The sequence below is a fragment of the Scyliorhinus canicula genome, chromosome 5, assembly GCF_902713615.1.
Source record: "Scyliorhinus canicula chromosome 5, sScyCan1.1, whole genome shotgun sequence".
Lineage (NCBI taxonomy): Eukaryota > Metazoa > Chordata > Chondrichthyes > Carcharhiniformes > Scyliorhinidae > Scyliorhinus > Scyliorhinus canicula.
Genome location: NC_052150.1, coordinates 27,151,740 through 27,174,533, shown reverse-complemented (window position 1 = coordinate 27,174,533; position 22,794 = coordinate 27,151,740). Strand labels below are relative to the sequence as shown.

At 47.2% G+C, this 22,794-nt stretch overlaps 1 protein-coding gene across 10 annotated transcripts in view; it reads left to right on the top strand.

The window, feature by feature from the left end:
• Positions 1-22,794, top strand: part of brd9 (bromodomain containing 9) — a 73,179-nt gene that overhangs the window by 2,966 nt on the left and 47,419 nt on the right. For 5 of the 10 annotated variants that reach the window (XM_038796801.1, XM_038796807.1, XM_038796799.1 and 2 more), the window contains exons 4-8: positions 2,918-3,053; positions 5,589-5,649; positions 7,062-7,206; positions 13,019-13,129; positions 14,028-14,206. In XM_038796801.1, the coding sequence (XP_038652729.1) occupies positions 2,918-3,053; positions 5,589-5,649; positions 7,062-7,206; positions 13,019-13,129; positions 14,028-14,206 (632 nt within the window). The remainder of the gene's footprint in view (positions 1-2,917; positions 3,054-5,588; positions 5,650-7,061; positions 7,207-13,018; positions 13,130-14,027; positions 14,207-22,794) is intronic. The other 5 variants (XM_038796805.1, XM_038796798.1, XM_038796802.1 and 2 more) reach the window with 2 other exon arrangements.

Here is a 22,794-nt window from a genome sequence, read left to right as displayed (position 1 = left end):
AGATTGCAAAAGGTGGTGAGAAAAAATGGCGGATGTAGGCTGTTGGCAAGGGAGTTCCACAATGTTTTGCCATGATGGCTGAAGGCTCTGTCAATGATGTTGGGACAAAGGTACACGGGATATATGAGAGATGAGAGGACTGATGCATATAGAAAGGTGGCTGAGGCCAGAGAAGCCAGTTTTGAAGGTTGTGATGGCTAGGGGTGAGATGGTGACATTAAATTTGGTGCAGTGAGAGAGGGAGCTGCTGTAGGTCAGGTGTAGTGAAAGGAGAACAGGAATTTGTGTTCACAAACTAGAAAGATTATGCTTGAGGAGAATAGTTTTTTTTTAGCAAAGTCAATGTGAGAACTAGAAGAGGAATAGGAATCATTAGGAGCTGAGAACGGAGGGCATCAAAGGAACAGAAGTTTGGTCTTGTAGAAGCAATACAATTACATTAGAAAGTTGAGTAAGAGTAGATAAGGCCTCCTATCGAGCCTGCTCCACCATTCAGTACGATTATGACTGATACTGTATTGAGCTTCAACTCCATTTTCCTATCCACTTCATACACCTGTTAATTCCCTGAGAGACCAAAAATCTCCCTGTCCAGTCTTACATGTATTCAGCGATGGAGTATCGACAATCCTCTGGGGCAAAGAATTCCAAAAATTTACAACCCTTTTAGTGAAGTAATTTCACTGCATCTGAGTCCTCATTGATTGGTTCCTTATCCCGAGTCTGTGTTTTAGATTCCCTGAACAATGGAAGCAATCTCTCAGGTTTTACCCTACCAAGTTCCTTCAAAATTTTTGTAGGTTTCAATGAGATTGCCTCTTATTCTTCTGAACTCCAAAGAATATAAGACCAATTTACTCACTTGGGCCTGTACTCATTAAAGTTGAGAAGAATGAGAGGTCATCTTATTAAGACACACAGGGTAACACCTGAGCGGTTGTTGGAGAGGCTCTTACCGGAGGGCATAATTTTCATGTGAAGGGGTCATCCATTTAAGACAGATGAGGAGAAATTTCATCTCTGAGGGTAGTGAATCTTTGAAGTTGTTTACCGCAGAGGGCTGGGTCATTAAGCATGTTCGAGGCTGAGATAGACAGATTTTCAATCAGTAAGGGAATCAAGGGTTATGGGGATAAGGCAGAAAAGTGGAGTTGAGGATTATATTAGATCTGTCAAGATCTCATTGAATGACAGAGTAGACTCGATGGACCGAATGGCCAACTTCTACATCTCCTACATCTTTTAGGCTGGAATTCTCTTGTAGTTCACTGGCGATGGGATTCTCTGGTCCTGCTGGCAGTGCACCCTGCCCACAGGTTTCCTGGCTGCGTAGGATGGCTTTAATGGGAATTCCCATTGACAGCGGCAGGACCAGAGAATTCCGCCGCCAGCGAATGGCGTGTCACCTCCCGCCACCGATAAACATATGACATAGGCCGGAGAATCCCGCCCAAGATTTAATAAAACTGTCCTTAACTTCCTGAGTGAGCCAAGGATGAATTCTACTTGCTGAGTTTTTGTTCTTCAATGGAAGAACATTCTGAATTATTTAGAAATGTATCACGCTGTTCGTTTTCCTCCATACCTTTTAGTCAATTTACCCAGTTAACCATAGCCAGTTCTCCCCTCACCCTATACAATTGACTTGTCTAAGTTTAAGATTTTTGTTTCCAATTGGAATATGTCACTTTCAAACTTAACGTGGAACTGAATGGTATTCTGGTCACTATTTCACAGTGGATCTTTTACCATGACTTTAGTAATTAACCCTGCTTCATTACACAATACTAAATCTAAGAAAGCTGTATTCCTTAGTCGGTTCCACCATGTACTATGAAAAACTATCAGAAACAGTCTACAAATTCCTCTTCCAGACCATTCTTGCCAGTTTGATTGTCCTAGTCTTTATGAAGATTTCCCCTCAATTGCATAGTGGTTAGCACAATTGCTTCACAGCTCCATGGTTCCAGGTTCGATTCCCGGTTTGGGTCACTGTCTGTGCGGAGTCTGCACGTTTTCCCATGTGTGCGTGGGTTTCCTCCCACAGTCCAAAGATTTGCGGGTTAGGTGGATCGGCTATGCTAAATTGCCCTTCATGTCCAAAATTGCCCTTAGTGTTGGGTGGAGTTACTGGGTTATGGGGATAGGGTGGGGGTGTGGGCTTGGGTAGGGTGCTCTTTCCAAGAGCCGGTGTAGACTCGATGGGCTGAATGGCCTCCTTCTGCGCTGTAAATTCTATGATCTATGATTATATTTCCTTTGTTCCAGGCCCCAATAATTTCTTGTTTAATGCTTTGTGCAAAGGCATAACTACTGTTAGGAGGCCAATAAACTATTCCCACCAGTGTTTTCTGACTCTTGCTATTTCTAATTTCCACCCATGCTGATTCTACTTCATGGCCTTCAGAGGTCAGATCTTCCCACACTAATGTTTTTGTGTCATCCCTTACTATTAGGGCTTCCCCACCCACTTTCCATTTGTCTGTCTTTCTGAAATATTGTGTACCCTGAAATGTTAATTTCTCAACCGTGATCACCTTGTAACCATGTTTCTGTAATGGTGATTAGATCTAAATTATTTACCTCCATTTGTTCCACTAATTTATGAGAGAATGTCCAAGGGATGAACACACTGTCTGTGGTTAACTAGAAACGCTAAATATAGTATCAAACTTAAAGAAAAAAAATAAACAACTTTATAGCAAGTGCTTTCTGAGACTTTTTCTCCGGAAAGGTAACCCTTTACACTATTGCATGTTTGTACCCTTTTATTACCATGGTGGCACAAAACTAATGGTACACTTCCATAGATTGTTCGTGTTTTCAACATTCATTGATCATCTGTATCAGTGACAACCTAAATGAAATCAGATGTGATGATACATTCTGCCAACTGACATTGGTTGTTTTGCGACAGGAAGAGAAGAAGCGAAAACGTGAAAAAGAACACTTAGACAGCGAGGCTGACGCTGACGAGTTTGATCCAGGAAAAAGGATTGAAGTTGAACCCCCAACAGATCGACCAGTCCGATCATGCAGAACAAAGGAACAAGGTAAGAATATTTTGTTCGTCAGGTTTTTTGTTTAGTTTCCTTGGTTGGACTTCCAATGCAAAGTGCAGCTAGAAGTAGGAGGAAGTATTACATGGGATCATGTTTATATAAATGATGCAATCACAGAGAGAAATACAGTTAATGTTTCAGAACCCCAATTTCAGATGTCCCAACAGTCACAGTATTTAGTTTTTGTTTTATGTGTAACCCTGTAATTGTAGAGCCTTATGCACATGAAACATTAACCCATCTTTCCCTTTAGAGGCCATGATGTTTTTATTTCAGATTTAGGAATACTCGTGCATTTCAACCTTTTGAGCTTTACTTCTCTAGTGTTACAACATCCATTTAATGGCTTTCTGTCTTGTATAGTTAGTTGAATTTCCGTTTGTGTTTATATAAAATATGCTTAGTCGCTAAACAGTTTATTTAAAAATGATTATTATATCTCTGTAGGTATGTCATTTTATTCAGGTTTGAAAGATCTAGTACTACTTTATCCGTTGAACCAAACATGACAAAAATACACTTAGAACAAAATCTCAAATATATCAACTGTGCTCAAAGATTTCATTATAACGTGAAGCACAATTATCACGTAGAATAAGATATAAAATATACAAGAGAGAACTAATAGACTCACATGGATGGAGAGCATTCCTACATATCTATCTTTATCATTTTTTAAAAAATGTTGCCATTTCAAAATAGCTACACGTGTTGGGCTTTACAATTGCGGTTCTGCCTCTTCCTTTACTGTCACTGTTGTGTTCTCCGGAGCTTAGTTCTGCAGATTCACTTCCCACAGTGGGGCAGGGTGTGTGCAAAATCAGCAGAGATGTAATGCTTTACAAAGCTATACTGCATTTGTAATGCCTTCAGTTGAGACTCGTTATGCTAGTTTTAATACTGTGGAATAGCAGAATACTCACATGGGATAGGAAATAGCTAACTTGTTATTACTGGTCCAGTAATATTATTGCTTAACTTTTTCATTCTTTTGCACAATGGATTTTCATGACTTATGATTTTGGGTACAAAGCTTACCCCACTGCTGATAAACTGCTAAATAATTACACCACATTGTGTCGTATTAAACCAAGTAAATCACAAAGATGCAACCTTTTTAATCAGTGGTCTAGGCCAGCTTGCTAGGTCAGTAGTGAGATTGTTCCAATTATTCTGGGCTAAGCAAGGAAATAGCATGCAGAGAATCTCACCCCGATCATTCTTCAGTGACACCGGTACTGTAATGGGTGTTTATGGCTGCTCAGTGTCACACTATGTCCTGAGACACTGGTGGTCAACTAGCTTGTCAGAAGTTGCAATTCAGGGATGCAGTTAAAGACCAGACACTTGAGTAAGGCACTGGCGAGTCAATAGGTCGACAGTGCAACACCCAAACATGACAATTGCTGTAGGGAAGGAGAGCTAAAAAAAACTAACACCGAGTTGCTGCTTGGATTGTAAAAGATGGTTGTTCATTACCAAAGAAGTACTTACATTTGTATAATAACCCTAGGGCTGTCTCAAAATAGTCAATTATGTCATTTAGAATACAATGGAATTATAGAATTTCTACAATGCAGAAGGAGGCCATTCGGCCCATCGAGTCTCCACCAACTCTCTGAAAGAGGCCCTACTTAGGCCTACTCTCCGCCCCATCCCCGTAACCCCACAGCCCCCCTAACCTGCACATACATGGACATTAAGGGGCAATTTATCGTGGCCAATCCACTTAACCTGCACATCTTTAGACTGTGGATAGAATCTGGAGTACCCGGAGGAAACCCATGCAGACATGGGAAGAAAGTGCAAACTCCACACAGATCACCCAAGGCCTGAATTGAACCCCAGTCCCTGGCGCTGTGAGGCAACAATGCTAACCACTGTGCCATCCATTTTGTAAGTGTAGTTACCTTTAGAATGTAGGAAAGTTTATTTGAAGTTTTTTACTGCTTGTCTCCTTTCCCTAGTATTCAAGATAAACTGGGCAAATCATTTTCTATATTCCCAGCCTTTACTCACAACCTGGCAATTAGCAAAACAACAATCTTTCTCAACTGTATTTGGTTTACCTTTATTTACTCATTATAAACTACACAGCTTGATAGTCACTTCTTTTGTGGGAATGCAGCCTTGATCAGTTGACTATCAGCTCTGATTAGAGAACCATATCATTGACTTAGGGATAATAAGTGTGGGACTGCATTAGCATGGGGTAGCCTGGCACTCTAGAACAACCTGTCATTGAGGTGCCATATTAAATATTGTACATACTAGGTTGCATAATCGTGCAAATATCAAAATAATATTCCTGCAATCAGTTTTTAAATGTTTCAATGTGTAGACAGAACGTTTTAATAATATTAGTAAATAATATTTGCATTCATATCGTGGCAGTCACGTTAAAAGATGGCGAATCATGCCAGGCATACATTACCTTTTTAGAATGCAATAATTTATGTAATAAATACAGATTATTTATGAACCATTACCTTTCGACACTAATAAAACCTTTGTTTGTATTAAAAGTGGAAAGTGAAAATACACCCCTGCAGCAGCTATTGGAGCATTTTTTGCGCCAGTTACAGAGGTAAGTTCTACAATTATATTGTCACAATGCAATATCAAAATACAAGACAAAGCCAGCAACAATTTTTTTAAAAACTTGCATTTTTACAGCAACTTTAACAATGGCCCATAACTTCCTATCTCCGGGTTGTTGTGCACAACGTGAGGGTTCGGAGATACCAAAAAGACCTCAGGGACCCCACCCATATGTCCCCATGTAAGAATTGCACAGCAGTTGCCTGGGAAGTTCAAAGTTCAATGGGGCATTATCTTACACAAGGAACATTCGGTACTGGGATTTAAATTGCAGCCTACTGGATGGTTTCACCATTTCTTACAAGAATAGTTACCCCTACTGACTACCCCCCATCACTGACTACTTTCAGCCAGTTTGCTTCCACACCCTTCCTCCCCATCGTCTCTCCTCCCACCTCTCCCCAGGTGCACCAACTGCACCACTGCCAACTGCACCCCCACCAAATATCTTCCTGCCGACTACACCCCTCCCTCCTCCTCGCTGACTACACCCCCACCCTCCCCGCACATACACCTCAAGTGAGCAATCATCACCAGTGAGCCTAGACCACGAGTGAGAAGCTATCCCATCACCGGTTGGAGAAACGTAATTGAACTTAACAGTGTTCTCATACCCAAACTCCTTATGCATAGCTGTCATTACGACACAGTGGCATAGTGATTGGCACTGCTGACTCACAGCTCAGGGACCTGGGTCCAATTCTAGCCTCAGGTGACTCTGTGGAGTTTGCACTTTCTCCCCACGTCTGCGTGGATTTCCTCCGGGTTCTCCTGTTCCCCCCACAGTTCAAAGAAGTGCAGGTTAGATGGATTGGCCATGCTAAATTGCCCCTTAGTGTCCAAAAGGTTAGGAGCGGTTATGGAGACAGGGTGGAGGCATGGGCTTAAGTGGGGTGCCATTTCCAAGGGCCGGTGCAGACTCGATGGGCTGAATGGCCTCCTTTTGCACTGTAAATTCTCGGATTACGATTTTCTGGAATGCAATTTGGTTAGAAGGGATGCTTTCTCTGACAGGGTATTGTAAACAATCAGAAAGCTTCATCCAGTCAAGTAAAATCATTAATCCATTGTCAAATAAATCTTCTTACCATGTTTAAAATGTTGACAACATGTAGCCTGAAGCAATATTTCCCAGTAGGGATGAGACCGTGATAGACTTCCTTTGCCTACCAAAGATCAGACCACAGAGACCCAACTTGACCAATGTCACCAGCCTAGCTGAGATCTGCTAAGTTGGAAGAGACCAAAGTACTGTTTGTTGAATATAAAAACATTATATAGAGTAAAACCAATATCCATTAATGGTTAGCGATGAGGAAGGGGAAAAAAAAAGAGGAGTGACTGTTGGAAATTTGTATTAGGCATTACCTAAATTATCAAAAATCGTTTCTTTTTTAGGAAAGATCCTCATGGATTTTTTGCGTTCCCCGTTACGGATAGTATTGCACCTGGTTACTCTATGATAATAAAACATCCAATGGATTTCAGCACCATGAAGGATAAAATCATGGCAAATGAATACAATTCCATTACAGAATTTAAGGTAAGGTTAACACAGGAGCTAGACATGAATAACCTGTATCTATTCAAAAAATAGAAATTAGTATTTTTTTAAAAATTGAACTACATTTCTGTGTATTCCTATAAAGGTTGGTTTACAAAGAGCAAATGTTACCTTAAAGGACCTCATTAGAAGAAATGGCCAGACAACATTCAGGTAGCATGCTCTGCCCATCATCTGGAGGAATGGGTGAAAGAAATGTGCATATATTGTAGGACAGGGATATGGGCAGGATATTACTGCTGATTGGTCAGGTTTAAGTATATGTTAATATTCCTGCTGCTGTTTGGTCACGCATAATGGATGGTCATGTGTTTCTTGAATAAAGGTGTCATTAAAGGCTGCTGTTTTGGAGGACAGTGTGGCATGAAATGAAATGAAAATCGCTTATTGTCACAAGTAGGCTTCAAATGAAGTTACTGTGAAAAGCCCCTAGTCGCCACATTCCGGCACCTGTTCGGGGAGGCTGATAGATCTCAACGGCCTTTCTGATGCATCTTATATGCTAGTGCATGAGTATTTGATGATAGCTGACATGTCCCATTCACTGTGCCTGTGTTTTAAGCAGGTTTGATGTCCTTGGGTCTGATGTGCAGGCTGCAGCCTGTTGCCCCAATGCAGGCGAGTGCCCAATTGCACTGTATGCTGTAAATCCTTGGTTTACCATGAGACGGTTTCTTGTTTTTGTGGATATAAAAGATGATTATGATGGAGCAACATTTCGGAGAGTTCACTTTACAGATCAACTGATTAAATTGCTACTTGTTAAAACTCTTCTATAAAGATGTTAGTGACAATGAAGATCCCATAGCAACACCATTTGTTTGTTTAAAATAGGAACCATTGTCATCAATTTCGCTAACATCTTTGTGGGCTCTTTACCCATACTATCAATTTCGCCAACATCTGTGGGCTCTTTACACAAACTACAAAATAATAGGAGAGAAGTAATGGTTTCAGCCCATTTCCCCAATGTAGATGAGTCTGCAACAATCACATAGTATGCTGTAAAATGTTTGGCTTATTATGTGATAGTTTCTTTTCTCTGGGGGTTTGAAGGCTGGAGTGGATCTTCTTAGGTTACTTAAATGTGGAGATGCCGGCATCGGACTGGGGTGAGCACAGTAAGAAGTCTTACAACACCAGGTTAAAGTCCAACAGGTTTGTTTCAAATTGCTAGCTTTCGGAGCACTGCTCCTTCCTCAGGTGAATGAAGATGCAAGCGATGCTTTGAATGAGAGCATGCCAGCCGGCGAGAACAGCCCCATTGAGTTCTGCGCTGCGCCAGCCGGAGAATCGCCATTTTCAGTGTCATTTACGCGGCACCACTTTTTGTGCAGCGCCAAGGCCCAGCACGTGTAAAATACGTGACACCGCTCCTAGCCCCCCGGGGGCGTGAGAATAGGGGGCTGGGAGCGGGCTCCAACAATCGGGACTTTTGCCTCCATTTCGGAGAATCGCGCCCCAGGTATCTGTCAGTGGGCTTATAGTGGATTTGATGTATTAGTGTGCTGCTATGATACATGGTGGTGGGAACATCAATAAATGATTTGGAAAATTGTTGTTCTGCCTCTTATAGTAAATTTAATCCTCAAATGTTAATTGTCAAAAGTGTTAGAGGAAACAGGTTCTCCTTTTATGTGGTCATGAGCTCACAAAGATGTTCATGAAATTGATGGCAATGGTTCCTATCCCAAACAAATGGGATCTTCATTGTCACTAACATCTGTATAGAAGAATTTGAACAAACAGCAATTCAATCAGTTCATCTGTACTGTAAACTGTCTCCAATATGTTGCTCCAACACTATCACCCTTTTTATCCACAAAAACAAGAAACCATCTCACAGCAAACCAGGGGTTTACAGCATACCATGAGATTGTGAACCAGTCTATATTGGGGAAACAGGTTGCAGCCTCCACACTAGACTGAACAACATCAAACCTTCTTCAAATACAGTGAATGGGACAAGTCAGTTATCATCAAATACACTCAATAACCACCACATCCAATGGTCCAACTACAGACTTACTTCATTTGTTATGCATTGGCATACAAGACACATCAGAGGCCATGAAGATCTACCAACACCACACCATTCCTCCATGACAGTGGTCTTCTCATCAGTGACATCTGGCTATCCTTAAGAAAGACGTGGCCATCCATTTTGCACATGTGACCAATTGGCAGCAAGAATGCTAACGTGCATCAATCTGCAAACACAATAGCCTGACCAATCAACTGTAAGCTTCCACCCATAATTCCTATCCTCCACTTCACTAGGTTTACTTCTTTCACCTGCTCTAGTCATTCCTCCAGATGACAGGCAGAATATGCTGCCTGAAACGGTTAAGCCTACCAGTTCTTGTAAGGAACTCTTTTAAGGTAACAACTGCTCTTTTCAGAGCAGATTTTATGTGATGTACTTGTAACACCGTCTGTAAGTTCTCTCATTAAATGACCATTTAGTTTCAAAACATTTATTCCGGAATGATTTCCTTAATTAAAGTGGGTTGGGCGTAAGAGGTCTGAATGACCTTTCTGCTATGTTAGATGCATTCAATTTACTTCCCCCAGAGTGAAAGGTAATTAAGTCTACCAGACACACTTGTGTAACATTAGGAGGTTAGCATTAGAACTGACTACAAAGTTAATGATGGTAAGTCTTTTCAAACAAATTCTTAAAGGAGAGCATAATTATCAATATAAGAAAGCTACTTGCCTTCCCACCATATATATTTTTCTGTTCAGAGTCATCTATAAGTACAAGTGGAATATGTGCTGAAAATAACATTTTACTGGTAATTGTTTCCTCGTACTTTAGCAGCCCAAACAACATGTTTAAATATGCCAATCAAATAGCACTCATTAATGCAGTAGAACCTGGTTGCAGATGTGTTGTTTGAATTTGCATAATCAATGGTTGCAGAATTTGTGAATTACTGTAAAAATTAATGAGTTCCAGGCTCTCTTGGGTTTACTCTTGCATATGTGAAAATGTGCAGTTGAGGCTAAAAGGGTTTAATTATGAGGATTGGTTACATAGACGATTGTGTTCAAATTTAAGGGGTAATCTAATTGAGCTGTTTAAGACGATGAAAATATTTGATAGGGTCTGCAAAGAACATGTAACTCCTCTTGGGGTGGATGAGAGGTCATAATCCTAGAATCAGAACCAGCAATTCAGGTAAAAGATAGTGGTCCTCTGGAATTTCCAGTCCCCAAAAAATTGTTAATTAACAGTTTCACAAGTGAGATTTTTAAGCTTTTGTTAGGCAGGAGTATTTAAAAAAAAAATAATTTTAATTCAGATTTTCCAACAACAAATTTTATCCCAACAATGAGAAAAGAAAAACAGAAACCCCTGCCCCGCCCCCCCCCCCCAATACAAAGCAATAAATTAACAACAAGAAAAAGTAATAAACATATAATCGTAAGAACAAACCCCCATAACCAGCCCATAGTTCCCCCCCCCCCCCCCCCCCCAGGTTGCTGCTGAAATTGGCCACCCTCTATCATTCCGCCAGGAAATCGAGAAAGGGCTGCCACCGCCGAAAGAACCCTTGCACCAACCCCCTCAGGGCAAACTTGACCCCCTCCAGTTTAATGAACCGAGCCATGTCACTGATCCAGGATTCCGGGCTCGGGGGCCTCGCGTCCCTCCACTGTAGAAGGATCCTGCGCCGGGCTACTAGGGACGAAAAGGCCAGGATACCGGCCTCTCTTGCCTCCTGCACTCCCGGCTCCGATGCCACCCCAAAAATAGCGAGCCCCCAGCCCGGTTCCACCCTGGAACCAACCACCCTGGAAAAGGTCCCCGCCACCACCTTCCAGAAACCCTCCAGCGCCGGACAAGCTCAAAACATGTGGGTGTGATTCGCTGGGCTTCCCGAACACCTCCCACACCTGTCCTGACCCCCAAAGAACCGGCTCCGCCTGCTCCCAGTCATATGCGCCCTATGCAGCACCTTTAGCTGAATTAAACTAAGCCGTGCGCAAGAAGAGGAAGAATTCACCCTCCCCAGGGCGTCCGCCCACGTCCCCTCGTCAATCGCCTCCCCCAGCTCCTCCTCCCACTTCGCTTTCAGCTCCTCACCGAGGCCTCTTCCCCCTCCTGCATCACCTGATAAATTGTAGAAATCCTGCCCTCACCAACCCACGTCCCCGAGACACCCTATCCTGAACCCCCCTTGGCAGCAATAGCGGAAACACCGCCACTTGCCGCCTAACAAACGCCCTAATCTGCATATACCTGAAGGTATTCCCTGGGGAGAGACCCCACTTCTCCTCCAACTGCTCTAAGGTCGCAAACTTCCCGTCAAGGAAGAGGTCCCCCATCCGCCTGATACCTGCCCAATGCCAGCTCAAAAACCCTCCATCTATCCTCCCTGGTACAAACCGGTGGTTCCCCCGTATCGGGAACCAAACTGAGGCGTTCACTTCCCCCCTATGACGCCTGCACTGCCCCCAGATTTTGAGGGTAGCTACCACTACTGGATTCGTAGATTACCTTGCCGGGGGGAGTGGCAGTGGGCCCGTCACCAGTGCCTCCAAACTTGTGCCCACACAGGACACTGCCTCCATCCTCTTCCATGTGGCTCCCTCCCCCTCCATCACCCACCTACGAATCATTGCCACATTCGCAGCCCAGTAATACCCACACAGGTTGGGCAACGCCAATCCACCCACCTCCCTACCTCGCTCCAAGACTACCCTCCTCACTCTCGGGGTCTTCCGCGCCCACACAAACCCCAAAATGCTCCCATTAACACTCCTAAAGAAAGCCTTCGGAATCATGATGGGTAAACACTGGAAGAGAAACAAAAACCTCGGGAGCACCGTCATCTTAACCGACTGGACCCTGCCCGCTAGGGAGAGTGGCAACACATCCCACCTCCTAAACTCCTCCTCCATCAGCCTCGTAAAGTTTAACCTATGCAGGGCCCCCCAGCTCCTGGCAATCTGGACTCCCAAATATCTGAAGCTCCTCTCTGTCCTCTTCAACCTCCACTATCTCTTTCTCCTGGTCCCCCATAGGCACCACAAATAACTCACTCTTCCCCACGTTGAGCTTATAGCCAGAGAAGTCTCCGAACTCCCCCAGGATCCTCATCACCTCTGGCATCCCCCCCTCCGGATCCGCAATGTACAGAAGTAAATCGTCCGCGTACAACGACAGCCGGTGCTCCCCCCCCCCCCCCCCCCCCCCGCACAATCCCCCTCCAGTTCCTCGATTCCCTCAGTGCCATGGCCAGGGGGTTAGGCAGGAGTATTAAGGGTTACAGAACCAAGCTAGGTAGATAAAGTTGAGAAACAGAGCAGTCATGATCTAACTGAATGAATGAACGGGCTCAGTGGCATACTGCTGTTCTTATGTTTTTCAGTGGCTGCCTTCTATATCTAGAATGTGTGAAACTCTATTAAGGAAGTTTGTAGCCAGGCTGATTTGGGAATACTAAGCATAATTTGACAGGAAGTTACAGACGTTCATTTATCATTCCTAAAATATGTTAAAATGAACTGAGAGCTATTTTAAATTAACAATCTTTAAATCATATTTGGCTATTTAGTGCCAATAACGTGATGGGAGGAGGAAAGGTAATAAAATAGACCTGGCACAGCAAGGGTGAAATGACCTGTGTATCAGGTTATAATTGGTATGCAAGACCAACTCTATTCGTGCATTCTCTTTTTTAAAAAATCTCATGCCAGTATGTTCTATCCACTGCAGAAAATTGAACAAAGAAATAGTAAAACATTTTAAGTAATTTTTGTTTGTTACTTTTCTCGGCAGGGTGATTTCAAGCTAATGTGCGATAATGCCATGACTTACAACCGACCTGAAACAGTGTACTACAAGGCCGCAAAGAAGCTACTTCACACAGGATTTAAAATGATGAGTAAAGTAAGATGATTTTTTGTGACCTGGGTGTCTGATGCATAATGTGACTAGTGATGGGTCAGCACAGTATTTTACTGAAAACACCAGCAAATCTTGATTTTCATTCTGCTGCCTGCCAGTATGGGGCCATCACTGCTGTGGTTAAATCATCATTTTGGGGAAACAACATCTAACCAGTGCTGAGGGACATGCTGTGGTTCAGAGGGAGGGAAATTATAAACCATATGTCTCTTCTGATGTTGGCACAATCTTGGAACACAGAAATTGGTCTCTTGCTGCCATTACGGTGCTGCATACTTAAACTAAGTCAAACGAGACTGATATTTGTGTTGAATCATCACTAGCATAATTAATCCAATGTGTACATCACTCAATTATTCCACCTAGTTTGTATTGCTAGGAATGCATAACGTAAAAAGGACTGTAAACCAAGTACACTAGATATGCATTGTATCGTGATGCATAATTGAAGTAAGTTAATATTTAACGCTTTCATTGTGTTTGCATGGATTATCATGCTACAATGTGTTTTGTGTCTGTGTTTTTTTTTGTGGAGAGTAACATTTTAATGTTACCTAAACTGTATTCACCATTACCCTGAATGTGTTTTATTTCCTCCATTACCCCATCGCGACCTTGCATTATGGTGTTGATGGCTGGTAGAGTCTTTGCCAAGACGTGCCATAATCTGTGATCCATATGCCATATGTCACCACTGGTGTTCTTCTCCATTGAGCAACAGCAATGCTCATCTGTAATCACTCTCATTCACAGAGTGTCAGTCATTAAACACTGTACACATCAATGACCAGCGATTACTAAATGCTGTGCATGTGCATGCAGTTCACCCCAGCACTTGGGGAGAAGTAAAAAGCGTGCCCTCTGTGTTCTTTGCTTACAGGAGCGTCTGTTAGCTTTGAAGCGCAGCATGACATTCATGCAGGAGATCGATTTTTCTCAGCAGGCAGCACTGTTAGGTGATGAAGATATAACGCAAGAGGAAACTGTTGCAGAAGTTACTGTAGTACCTGTCGAAACAACAACCAAGAAATCCAAGAAGCAAATTAAAGAAGTCATCAGGTAAATTGATTTTGATTTGAAATCGCTGCTCCTTTTCCAAAGCAGCTCTTGAAAGTTGGAAATAATAAGGTCATATATTTTAGAGAAGAGACCTTTTTAGAAATACGCTAGTTTTTTTTTTATTCATGTTGCTCATCTCTAATTCTCCTTGGGAGCAGTTAGTCAACTATTGCTGTGGATCTGGAGCTACATGTAAGCCAGACCAGGTACGCACGGCTCATTTTCTTTCTTGAAGGACATTAGTGAACCAGGTGGGTTACAACAATGATAGCTTTGTGGTCGCATTACTGCAACTGTCTTTCAATTCCAGAAATTTTTAATTGATTGTATTTAAATTCCACAAGAATATTATCCTACTGCAGTGGCCTTTTCTCCGGACAGCTTGGTCCTATTGGAAGGCATTTTGTTTTAGAAGCTGACTATTCAGTTGCATAAGGATGTCTAGTATATCCAGTAAAGTAATGATTTGAGGTTATTCATGGCCTGCGGTCTTGTAATCCCGCTGTCTTATGTGTCTTTCAGTAGCCTGGCCCTGATAGCATGCACATTTTTCCTATCCATCAAACATTGATTGCTTGCTAGGATGTAGTGATATGGGGCGGGATTCTCCGACCCCCCGCCGGGTCGGAGAATCGCCGGGGTCCAGCGTCAATCCACCCCCCGCCGTGTCCCGAATTCTCCGCCACCAGAGATTCGGCGGGGGTGGGAATCGCGCCGCACCGGTCGGCGGCCCACCTCTCCGGCCCGCGATGGGCCAAAATCCCGCCGCTGTCAACCCTCTCCCCCCGGCGTGGATCAAACCACCTACCTTACCGGCGGGAGCAGGCAGCGTGGGCAGGCTCCGGGGTCCTGGGGCCCACCGATCGGCGGGCGGGCATGTGCCGTGGGGGCACTCTTTTTCTTCCGCCCCGCCATGGCCTTCACCATGGCGGGGGCGGAAAAGACCCCCTCCCTTGCGCATGCGTGGCGATGACGTCAGCAACCGCTGGTGCTCCGGCGCATGCGCGGACTTGCGCTGCCTGGCAAAGTCCTTTCGGCCCCGGCTGGCGTGGCGCCAAAGGCTGTCCACGCCAGCCGGCGGAGCGCCAACCACTCCGGTGCGGGCCTATCCCCTCAAGGTGTGGGCTTGGCCCCTAAAGGTGCGGAAATGTCTCATGCCACTCCATCACGCCGGGACCCCGCGCCCCGCCGGGTAGGGGAGAATCCCGGCCATGGTTCTGGTCACCTTGTCCCAGTGTTCATTTTCCTTATGTGACGTTGACAGGAACATACTGGACCAGGATCCTGGCCTAATTCATGTCCCTTCTGTGAATCCAGAATACTGAAGCCAATAAGAATAATTTATTTGTGCTGAGTGAACTAAGTTTAAAAAAAATTATTTTTAATCAAATTTTCACAAAGTATCAAGAACAAAAAATACTAAGAAAAGAAAGAACAAACCCCCCCCCCGTGTATACAAAAAAGAAGAAATAAATTAACGCCCATCATTAACAATAAACAAATATACACGTCCCTTCAACCCAAAACAAAGAGACGACTCCCCCTCCCCTCCGTGTTGCTGCTGCTGCTGGCCTTTTTCTACCGTTCTGCCAGGAAATTTAGGAATGGTTGCCACCTCCTGAAGAACCCCTGCACAGACCCACTTAGGGCAAATTTCACCCTCTCCAATTTAATAAACCCCGCCATATCGTTGTTCCAGGCCTCCACGCTTGGGGGTCTCGCATCCTTCCACTGAAGAAGAATCCTCCGCCGGGCTACCAGGGACGCAAAGGCCAGAGTACCGGCCTCTTTCGCCTCCTGCACTCCAGGCTCCTCTGCAACCCCAAATATTGCGAGCCCCCATCCCGGTTTGACCCTGGATCCTACTACCCTCGACACCGTCCAAATTCCTCCAGCGCTGGACATGCCCAGAACACATGGGCATGGTTTGCTGGGCTCCCTGAGCACCTAATACACCTGTCCTCGCTCCCAAAGAACCGGCTCATCCTTGTCCTGGTCAAGTGAGCCCTATGCAGCACCTTAAACTGTATGAGGCTGAGCCTCGCACAAGAAGAGGAGGAGTTCACCCTTCCTAGGGCGTCCGCCCACGTCCCCCCCTCAATCTCCTCACCCAGCTCCTCCTCCCATTTACCCTTCAGCTCCTCCACCGAGGCCTCGTCCACCTCCTGCATCACTTGGTACGTTGCCGAGATCCTCCCCTCTCCAACCCACACCCCCGAGAGCACCCTATACTGGACCCCACGCGGCGGCAACAGGGGGAACTCCGCCACCTGCCGCCTAACAAACGCCCTTACCGGCATGTACCTAAAGGTGTTCCCCGGGGGGAGCCCGAACTTCCCTTCCAGCTCACCCAGGCTCGCAAACTTCCCGTCTACAAACAGGTCCCCCAACCTCCTAATACCTGCCCCGTGCCAACTCAAGAACCCGCCGTCAATTCTCCCCGGGACAAACCGGTAGTTCCCCCGTATCGGGAACCCCGTCGAGGCCTCCACCTCCCGCCTGCGCCGTCTCCACTGCCCCCGAATTTTGAGGGTAGCCGCCACCACCGGGCTCATGGTATACCTCGTTGGAGGGAGCAGCAGCGGCACCGTTACCAGCGCCTCCAGGCTCGTGCCCACGCAGGATGCCATCTCCATCCTCTTCCATGCTGCCCCTTCCCCGTCCATCACCCACTTACGTACCATCACTGCGTTGGCAGCCCAATAATACCCACAGAGGTTGGGCAGCGCCAGCCCCCCCTATCCCTGTCCCGCTCCAGGAACACCCTCCTCACCTCGGGGTCCCGTGCGCCCACACAAACCCCGTAATACTCCTGTTAACCCGCCTGAAGAAGGCCTTCGGGATAAGGATGGGGAGGCACTGGAACAGGAACAGAAATCTCGGGAGCACCGTCATCTTGACTGATTGCACCCTACCAGCCAGTGACAGCGGCAACATGTCCCACCTCTTAAACTCCTCCTCCATTTGCTCCACCAGCCTTGTGAGGTTAAGCTTATGCAAGGCCTCCCAGCTCCTGGCCACCTGGAACCCCAAGTACCTGAAGCTCCTCTCCGCCCTTTCGACCAATCCCCCCCCCCCTCCTGGTCCCCCGGGTGTACAACTCGCTCTTCCCCAAGTTGAGCTTGTACCCTGAGAAATCCCCAAATTCCCTGAGAATCCTCATCACCTCCTGCATTCCCCCCATCGGGTCCGCCACATACAACAATAGGTCATCCGCATAGAGCGAGACTCGGTGTTCCTCCCCACCTTGCACCAGCCCCCTCCAGTTCCTCGACTCCCTCAGCGCCATGGCCAGGGGTTCAATTGCCAGCGCAAAAAGCAGGGGGGGACAAGGGACACCCCTGCCTCGTCCCTCGGTATAACCGAAAATACTCCGACCTCCTCCTATTCGTGGCCACGCTCGCCATCGGGGCCTCATATAACAGCCTCACCCACCTGACAAACCCCTCCCCAAACCCGAACCTTTTCAGCACCTCCCACAAGTACCCCCACTCAACCCTATCAAAGGCCTTCTCCTCGTCCAACGCCACCACTATCTCCGCCTCCCCTTCTACCGCTGGCATCATTATAACATTCAAGAGCCTCCGTATGTTAGTATTCAGCTGCCTCCTTTTCACGAACCCTGTTTGATCCTCATGGATAACCTGCGGCACACAGTCCTCTATCCTCGTGGGTAAAATCTTCGCCAAAAACTTGGCGTCTACATTTAAGAGTGAGATCAGCCTGTATGACCCACACTGCAGGGGATCCTTGTCCCGCTTAAGGATCAAGGAAATCAGCGCCCGAGACATCGTCGGAGGTAGAGCCCCCCCTTCCCTTGCCTCGTTGAAGGTCCTAACCAACAGGGGGCCCAACAGGTCTGCATACATTTTATATAATTCGACCGGGAACCCATCCAGCCCCGGCGCCTTCCCCGACTGCATGCTCCCTATCGCTTTGACAAGCTCCTCCAGCTCAACCGGCGCCCCCAGTCCCTCCACCTGACCCTCTTCCACCCTCTGGAATCTCAGCCGGCCCAAAATGCGCCCCATCCCATCTCTCCCCCCCCCTCCTCTGGGGGTTCGGACCGATAATGTTCCTCGTAAAAGTCCCTGAAGACCCCATTAATGTCTACTCCCCTTTGCACCACATTTCCTCCCCTTTCTTTAACTCCACCGATCTCCCTGGCCGCATCCCGCTTACGGAGCTGGTGCACCAGCATCCTGCTCGCCTTCTCCCCATATTCATACACTGCTCCCTGTGCCTTCCTCCATTGAACATCCGCCTTTCTGGTGGTCAACAAGTTGAACTCAGCCTGGAGACTACGCCGCTCCCTCAGCAATCCCTCCTCCGGAGCCTCCGTGCATCTCCTGTCCACCCTCACCATCTCCCCCACCAGTCTCTCCCTCTCTCCCTGCTCTCTCCTCTCCCTGTGGGCTCGAATGGAGATCAACTCTCCCCTAACCACCGCCTTCAGCGCCTCCCAGACCGTCCCCACTCGGACCTCCCCATTGTCATTGGCCTCCAGGTACCTCTCGATACATCCCCGCACCCGCCCGCCCACCTCCTCGTCCGCCAGCAGCCCCACCTCTAAGTGCCAAAGCGGGCGCTGGTCTCTCTCCTCCCCCAGCTCGAGGTCCACCCAGTGCTGGCTATCGCCGAGTACTCAGCATTCTCCACTCTGGCAATCAGCGCCCTACTCATAGCGAAAAAATCAATCCGGGAATAGGCCTTATGCACATGGGAGAAGTATGAAAATTCCCTGGCCCTCGGCCTCGCAAAACTCCATGATCCACCCCTCCCATCTGGTCCATAAACCCCCTCAACACCTTAGCCGCCGCTGGCCTCCTGGATCTGGATCGATCTAGTGCCGGATCCAGCACCGTGTTAAAATCCCCTCCCCATTATTAGGCCCCCCCCGCCTCCAAATCTGGAATCCGGCCCAACATGCGCCGCATGAAACCCGCATCGTCCCAATTCGGGGCGTATACATTCACCAGCACCACCCGCTCCCCCTGCAGCTTGCCGCTTACCATCACATACCTCCCGCCGCTGTCTGCCACAACATTCGATGCCTCAAACGACACCCTCTTCCCCACCAGGATCGCCACATCCCGATTTTTTGCGTCCAGCCCCGAATGAAACACCTGGCCTACCCATCCCTTCCTCAATCTAACCTGATCCGCCACCTTCAGGTGCGTCTCGTGAAGCATGGCCACATCCGCCTTCAGGTGCGCAAACACGCGGGCCCGTTTGACTGGCCCATTCAGTCCCCTCACATTCCAGGTTATCAGCCGGATCAGGGGGCTACCTGCCCCCCCTCCCCCGCCGACTAGCCATTACCCTTCCTCAGCCCGCCACGTGCCCCCCGCACAGCCCGTTCCCCACAGCGGCAGACCCCCATCCCAACCCCCTCTACATGCTCCAGCTCCTTCTTGGCCATTCTTCCATTGGGAAGAGTAGGCAGGGAAGAGATGATGAACGCAAAGGTGGTCTGAGGTGCATTTGTTTTAATGCGAGAAGTGTAGCAGGTAAGGCAGATGAACTTAGGGCTTGGATCAGTACCTGGGAATATGATGCTATTGGTATTACTGAGACTTGGTTGAGGGAAGGGCAGGACTGGCAACTGAATATCCCAGGGTATAGATGCTTCAGGAGGGATAGAGAGGGAGATAGAAGGGGTGGAGTTGTTGCATTACTCATCAGAGATGATATCACAGCTCTGATTAAGGAGGGCACGATGGAGGATTCGAGCACTGAGGCAATATGGGTGGAGCTGAGAAATAGGAAGGGTGCAGTAACATTGTTGGGACTTTACTACAGGCCTCCCAAAAGCGAGCGTGAAGTAGAGGTACAAATATGCAGACAGATTATTGAAAAATGTAGGAGCAATAGGGTGGTTGTGATGGGAGATTTTAACTTTAACTTTAAGGATTGCAAAGATGATTCTCGACAGGAGCGAGAGTAACAGGGTAGTTGTTATGGGGGACTTTAACTTTCCAAATATTGACTGGAAATACTATAGTTCGAGTACTATAGATGGGTCAGTTTTTGTACAGTGTGTGCAGGAGGGTTTTCTGACACAGTATGTAGACAGGCCAACAAGGGGCGAGGCCACATTGGATTTGGTACTGGGTAATGAACCCGGCCAGGTGTTAGATTTAGATGTAGGTGAGCACTTTGGTGATAGTGATCACAACTCGGTTATGTTTACTTTAGCAATGGGCAGGGATAGGTATATACCGCAAGGCAAGAATTATAGCTGGGGGAAAGGCAATTATGATGCTATTCGGCAAGATTTAGGATGTATAGGATGGGGAAGGAAACTGCAGGGGATGGGTACAATCGAAATGTGGAGCTTTTTCAAGGAACAGCTACTGCATGTCCTTGATAAGTATGTACCTGTCAGGCAGGGAGGAAGTTGTTGAGCAAGGGAACCGTGGTTTACTAAGGAAGTTGAAGCACTTGTCAAGAGGAAGAAGAAGGCTTATGTTAGGATGAGACATGAAGGCTCAGTTAGGGCACTTGAGAGTTACAAGTTAGCCAGGAAGGACCTAAAGGGGGAGTTAAGAAGAGCGAGGAGAGGACACGAAAAGTCGTTGGCGGATAGGATCAAGGAAAACCCTAAGGCTTTCTATAGGTATATCAAGAACAAAAGAATGACTAGAGTAAGATTAGGGCCAATCAAGGATAGTAGTGGAAAGTTGTGTGTGGAATCAGAGGAGATAGGGGAAGCGTTAAATGGATATTTTTCGTCAGTGTTTACACTGGAGAAAGACAATGTTGTCGAGGAGAATACTCAGGTTCAGTCGACCAGGCTAGATGGAATTGGGGTTCAAAAGGAGGAGGTGTTAGCAATTTTGGAAAATGTCAAAATAGATAAGTCCCCTGGGCCAGATGGGATTTATCCTAGGATTCTCTGGGAAGCCAGGGAGGAGATTGCAGAGCCTTTGTCCTTGATCTTTATGTCGTCTTTGTCGACAGGAATAGTGCCGGAAGACTGGAGGATAGCAAATGTTGTCCCCTTGTTCAAGAAGGGGAGTAGAGACAACCCTGGTAATTATAGACCTGTAAGCCTTACTTCGGTTGTGGGTAAAATGTTGGAAAAGGTTATAAGAGATAGGGTTTATAATCATCTTGAAAAGAACAAGTTGATTAGCGATAGTCAACAAGGTTTTGTGAAGGGTAGGTCATGCCTCACAAACCTTATTGAGTTTTTTGAGAAGGTGACCAAACAGGTGGATGAGGGTAAAGCGGTTGATGTGGTGTACAGTTGTCCCCCGTTAAACCGCGCTCCCCAATACCGCGGTTCGCGATATACCGCGGGGGGGCTTATGGACCCCAACTGTCAGTTGTGTCAATTTCAGCGGCCGGCTGATTGTTTCAGTGAGAGAGCAGCTTCCCTCTCCGGATCAAAGTGAGCCGGCCGCTGAAATTGACACTGCCGGCTGCTCTCTCCCTCCAATCCAACTTTTAAGTTTTAATGTTTCTGATTGGAGGGAGAGAGCAGCCGGCAGTGTCAATTTCAGCGGCCAGCTCACTTTGATCCGGCGAGGGAAGCTGCTCTCTCACTGAAACAATCAGCCGGCCGCTGAAATTGACACTGCCGGCTGCTCTCTCCCTCCAATCAGAACCCCAGCAGCCACAGCCTGTACCTCAGCAGCCACAGCCTGTACCTCAGCAGCCACAGCCTGAACCCCAGCAGCCACGGCCTGCACCCCAGCAGCCACAGCCTGTACCCCAGCAGCCACAGCCTGTACCCCAGCAGCCACAGCCTGTACCCCAGCAGCCACAGCCTGAACCCCAGCAGCCACGGCCTGCACCCCAGCAGCCACAGCCTGTACCCCAGCAGCCACAGCCTGAACCCCAGCAGCCACAGTACCCCAGCAGCCACAGCCTGAACCCCAGCAGCCACAGTACCCCAGCAGCCACAGCCTGAAGCCCAGCAGCCACAGTACCCCAGCAGCCACGGCCTGCACCCCAGCAGCCACAGTACCCCAGCAGCCACAGCCTGAAGCCCAGCAGCCACAGTACCCCAGCAGCCACAGCCTGAAGCCCAGCAGCCACAGCCTGAAGCCCAGCAGCCACAGTACCCCAGCAGCCACGGCCTGCACCCCAGCAGCCACAGTACCCCAGCAGCCACAGCCTGAAGCCCAGCAGCCACAGTACCCCAGCAGCCACAGCCTGAAGCCCAGCAGCCACGGCCTGTACCCCAGGAGCCACAGCCTGTACCCCAGCAGCCACAGCCTGAACCCCAGCTACAGAGGGGAGGGGCGATGTGAGACCATGCTGGTGTTGCAGAGGCCCGTATGACCTCCTCCTGTGTTCTCTGCTCTCTCCCTCCAATCAGAAACATTAAAACTTAAAAGTTGGATTGGAGGGAGAGAGCAGCCGGCCGTGTCAATTTCAGCGGCCGGCTGATTGTTTCAGTGAGAGAGCAGCTTCCCTCTCCGGATCAAAGTGAGTCGGCCGCTGAAATTGACACTGTTTTAATTAGATCCACGATGGGGGTTTTAAATTTATTTAAAAATCTATGCTAGCGCTTCCCATTGTGAGTCTACGGGGGTCTGACCTCTTCCCCCCCGCCCCCGTAGACTCACAATGGGAAG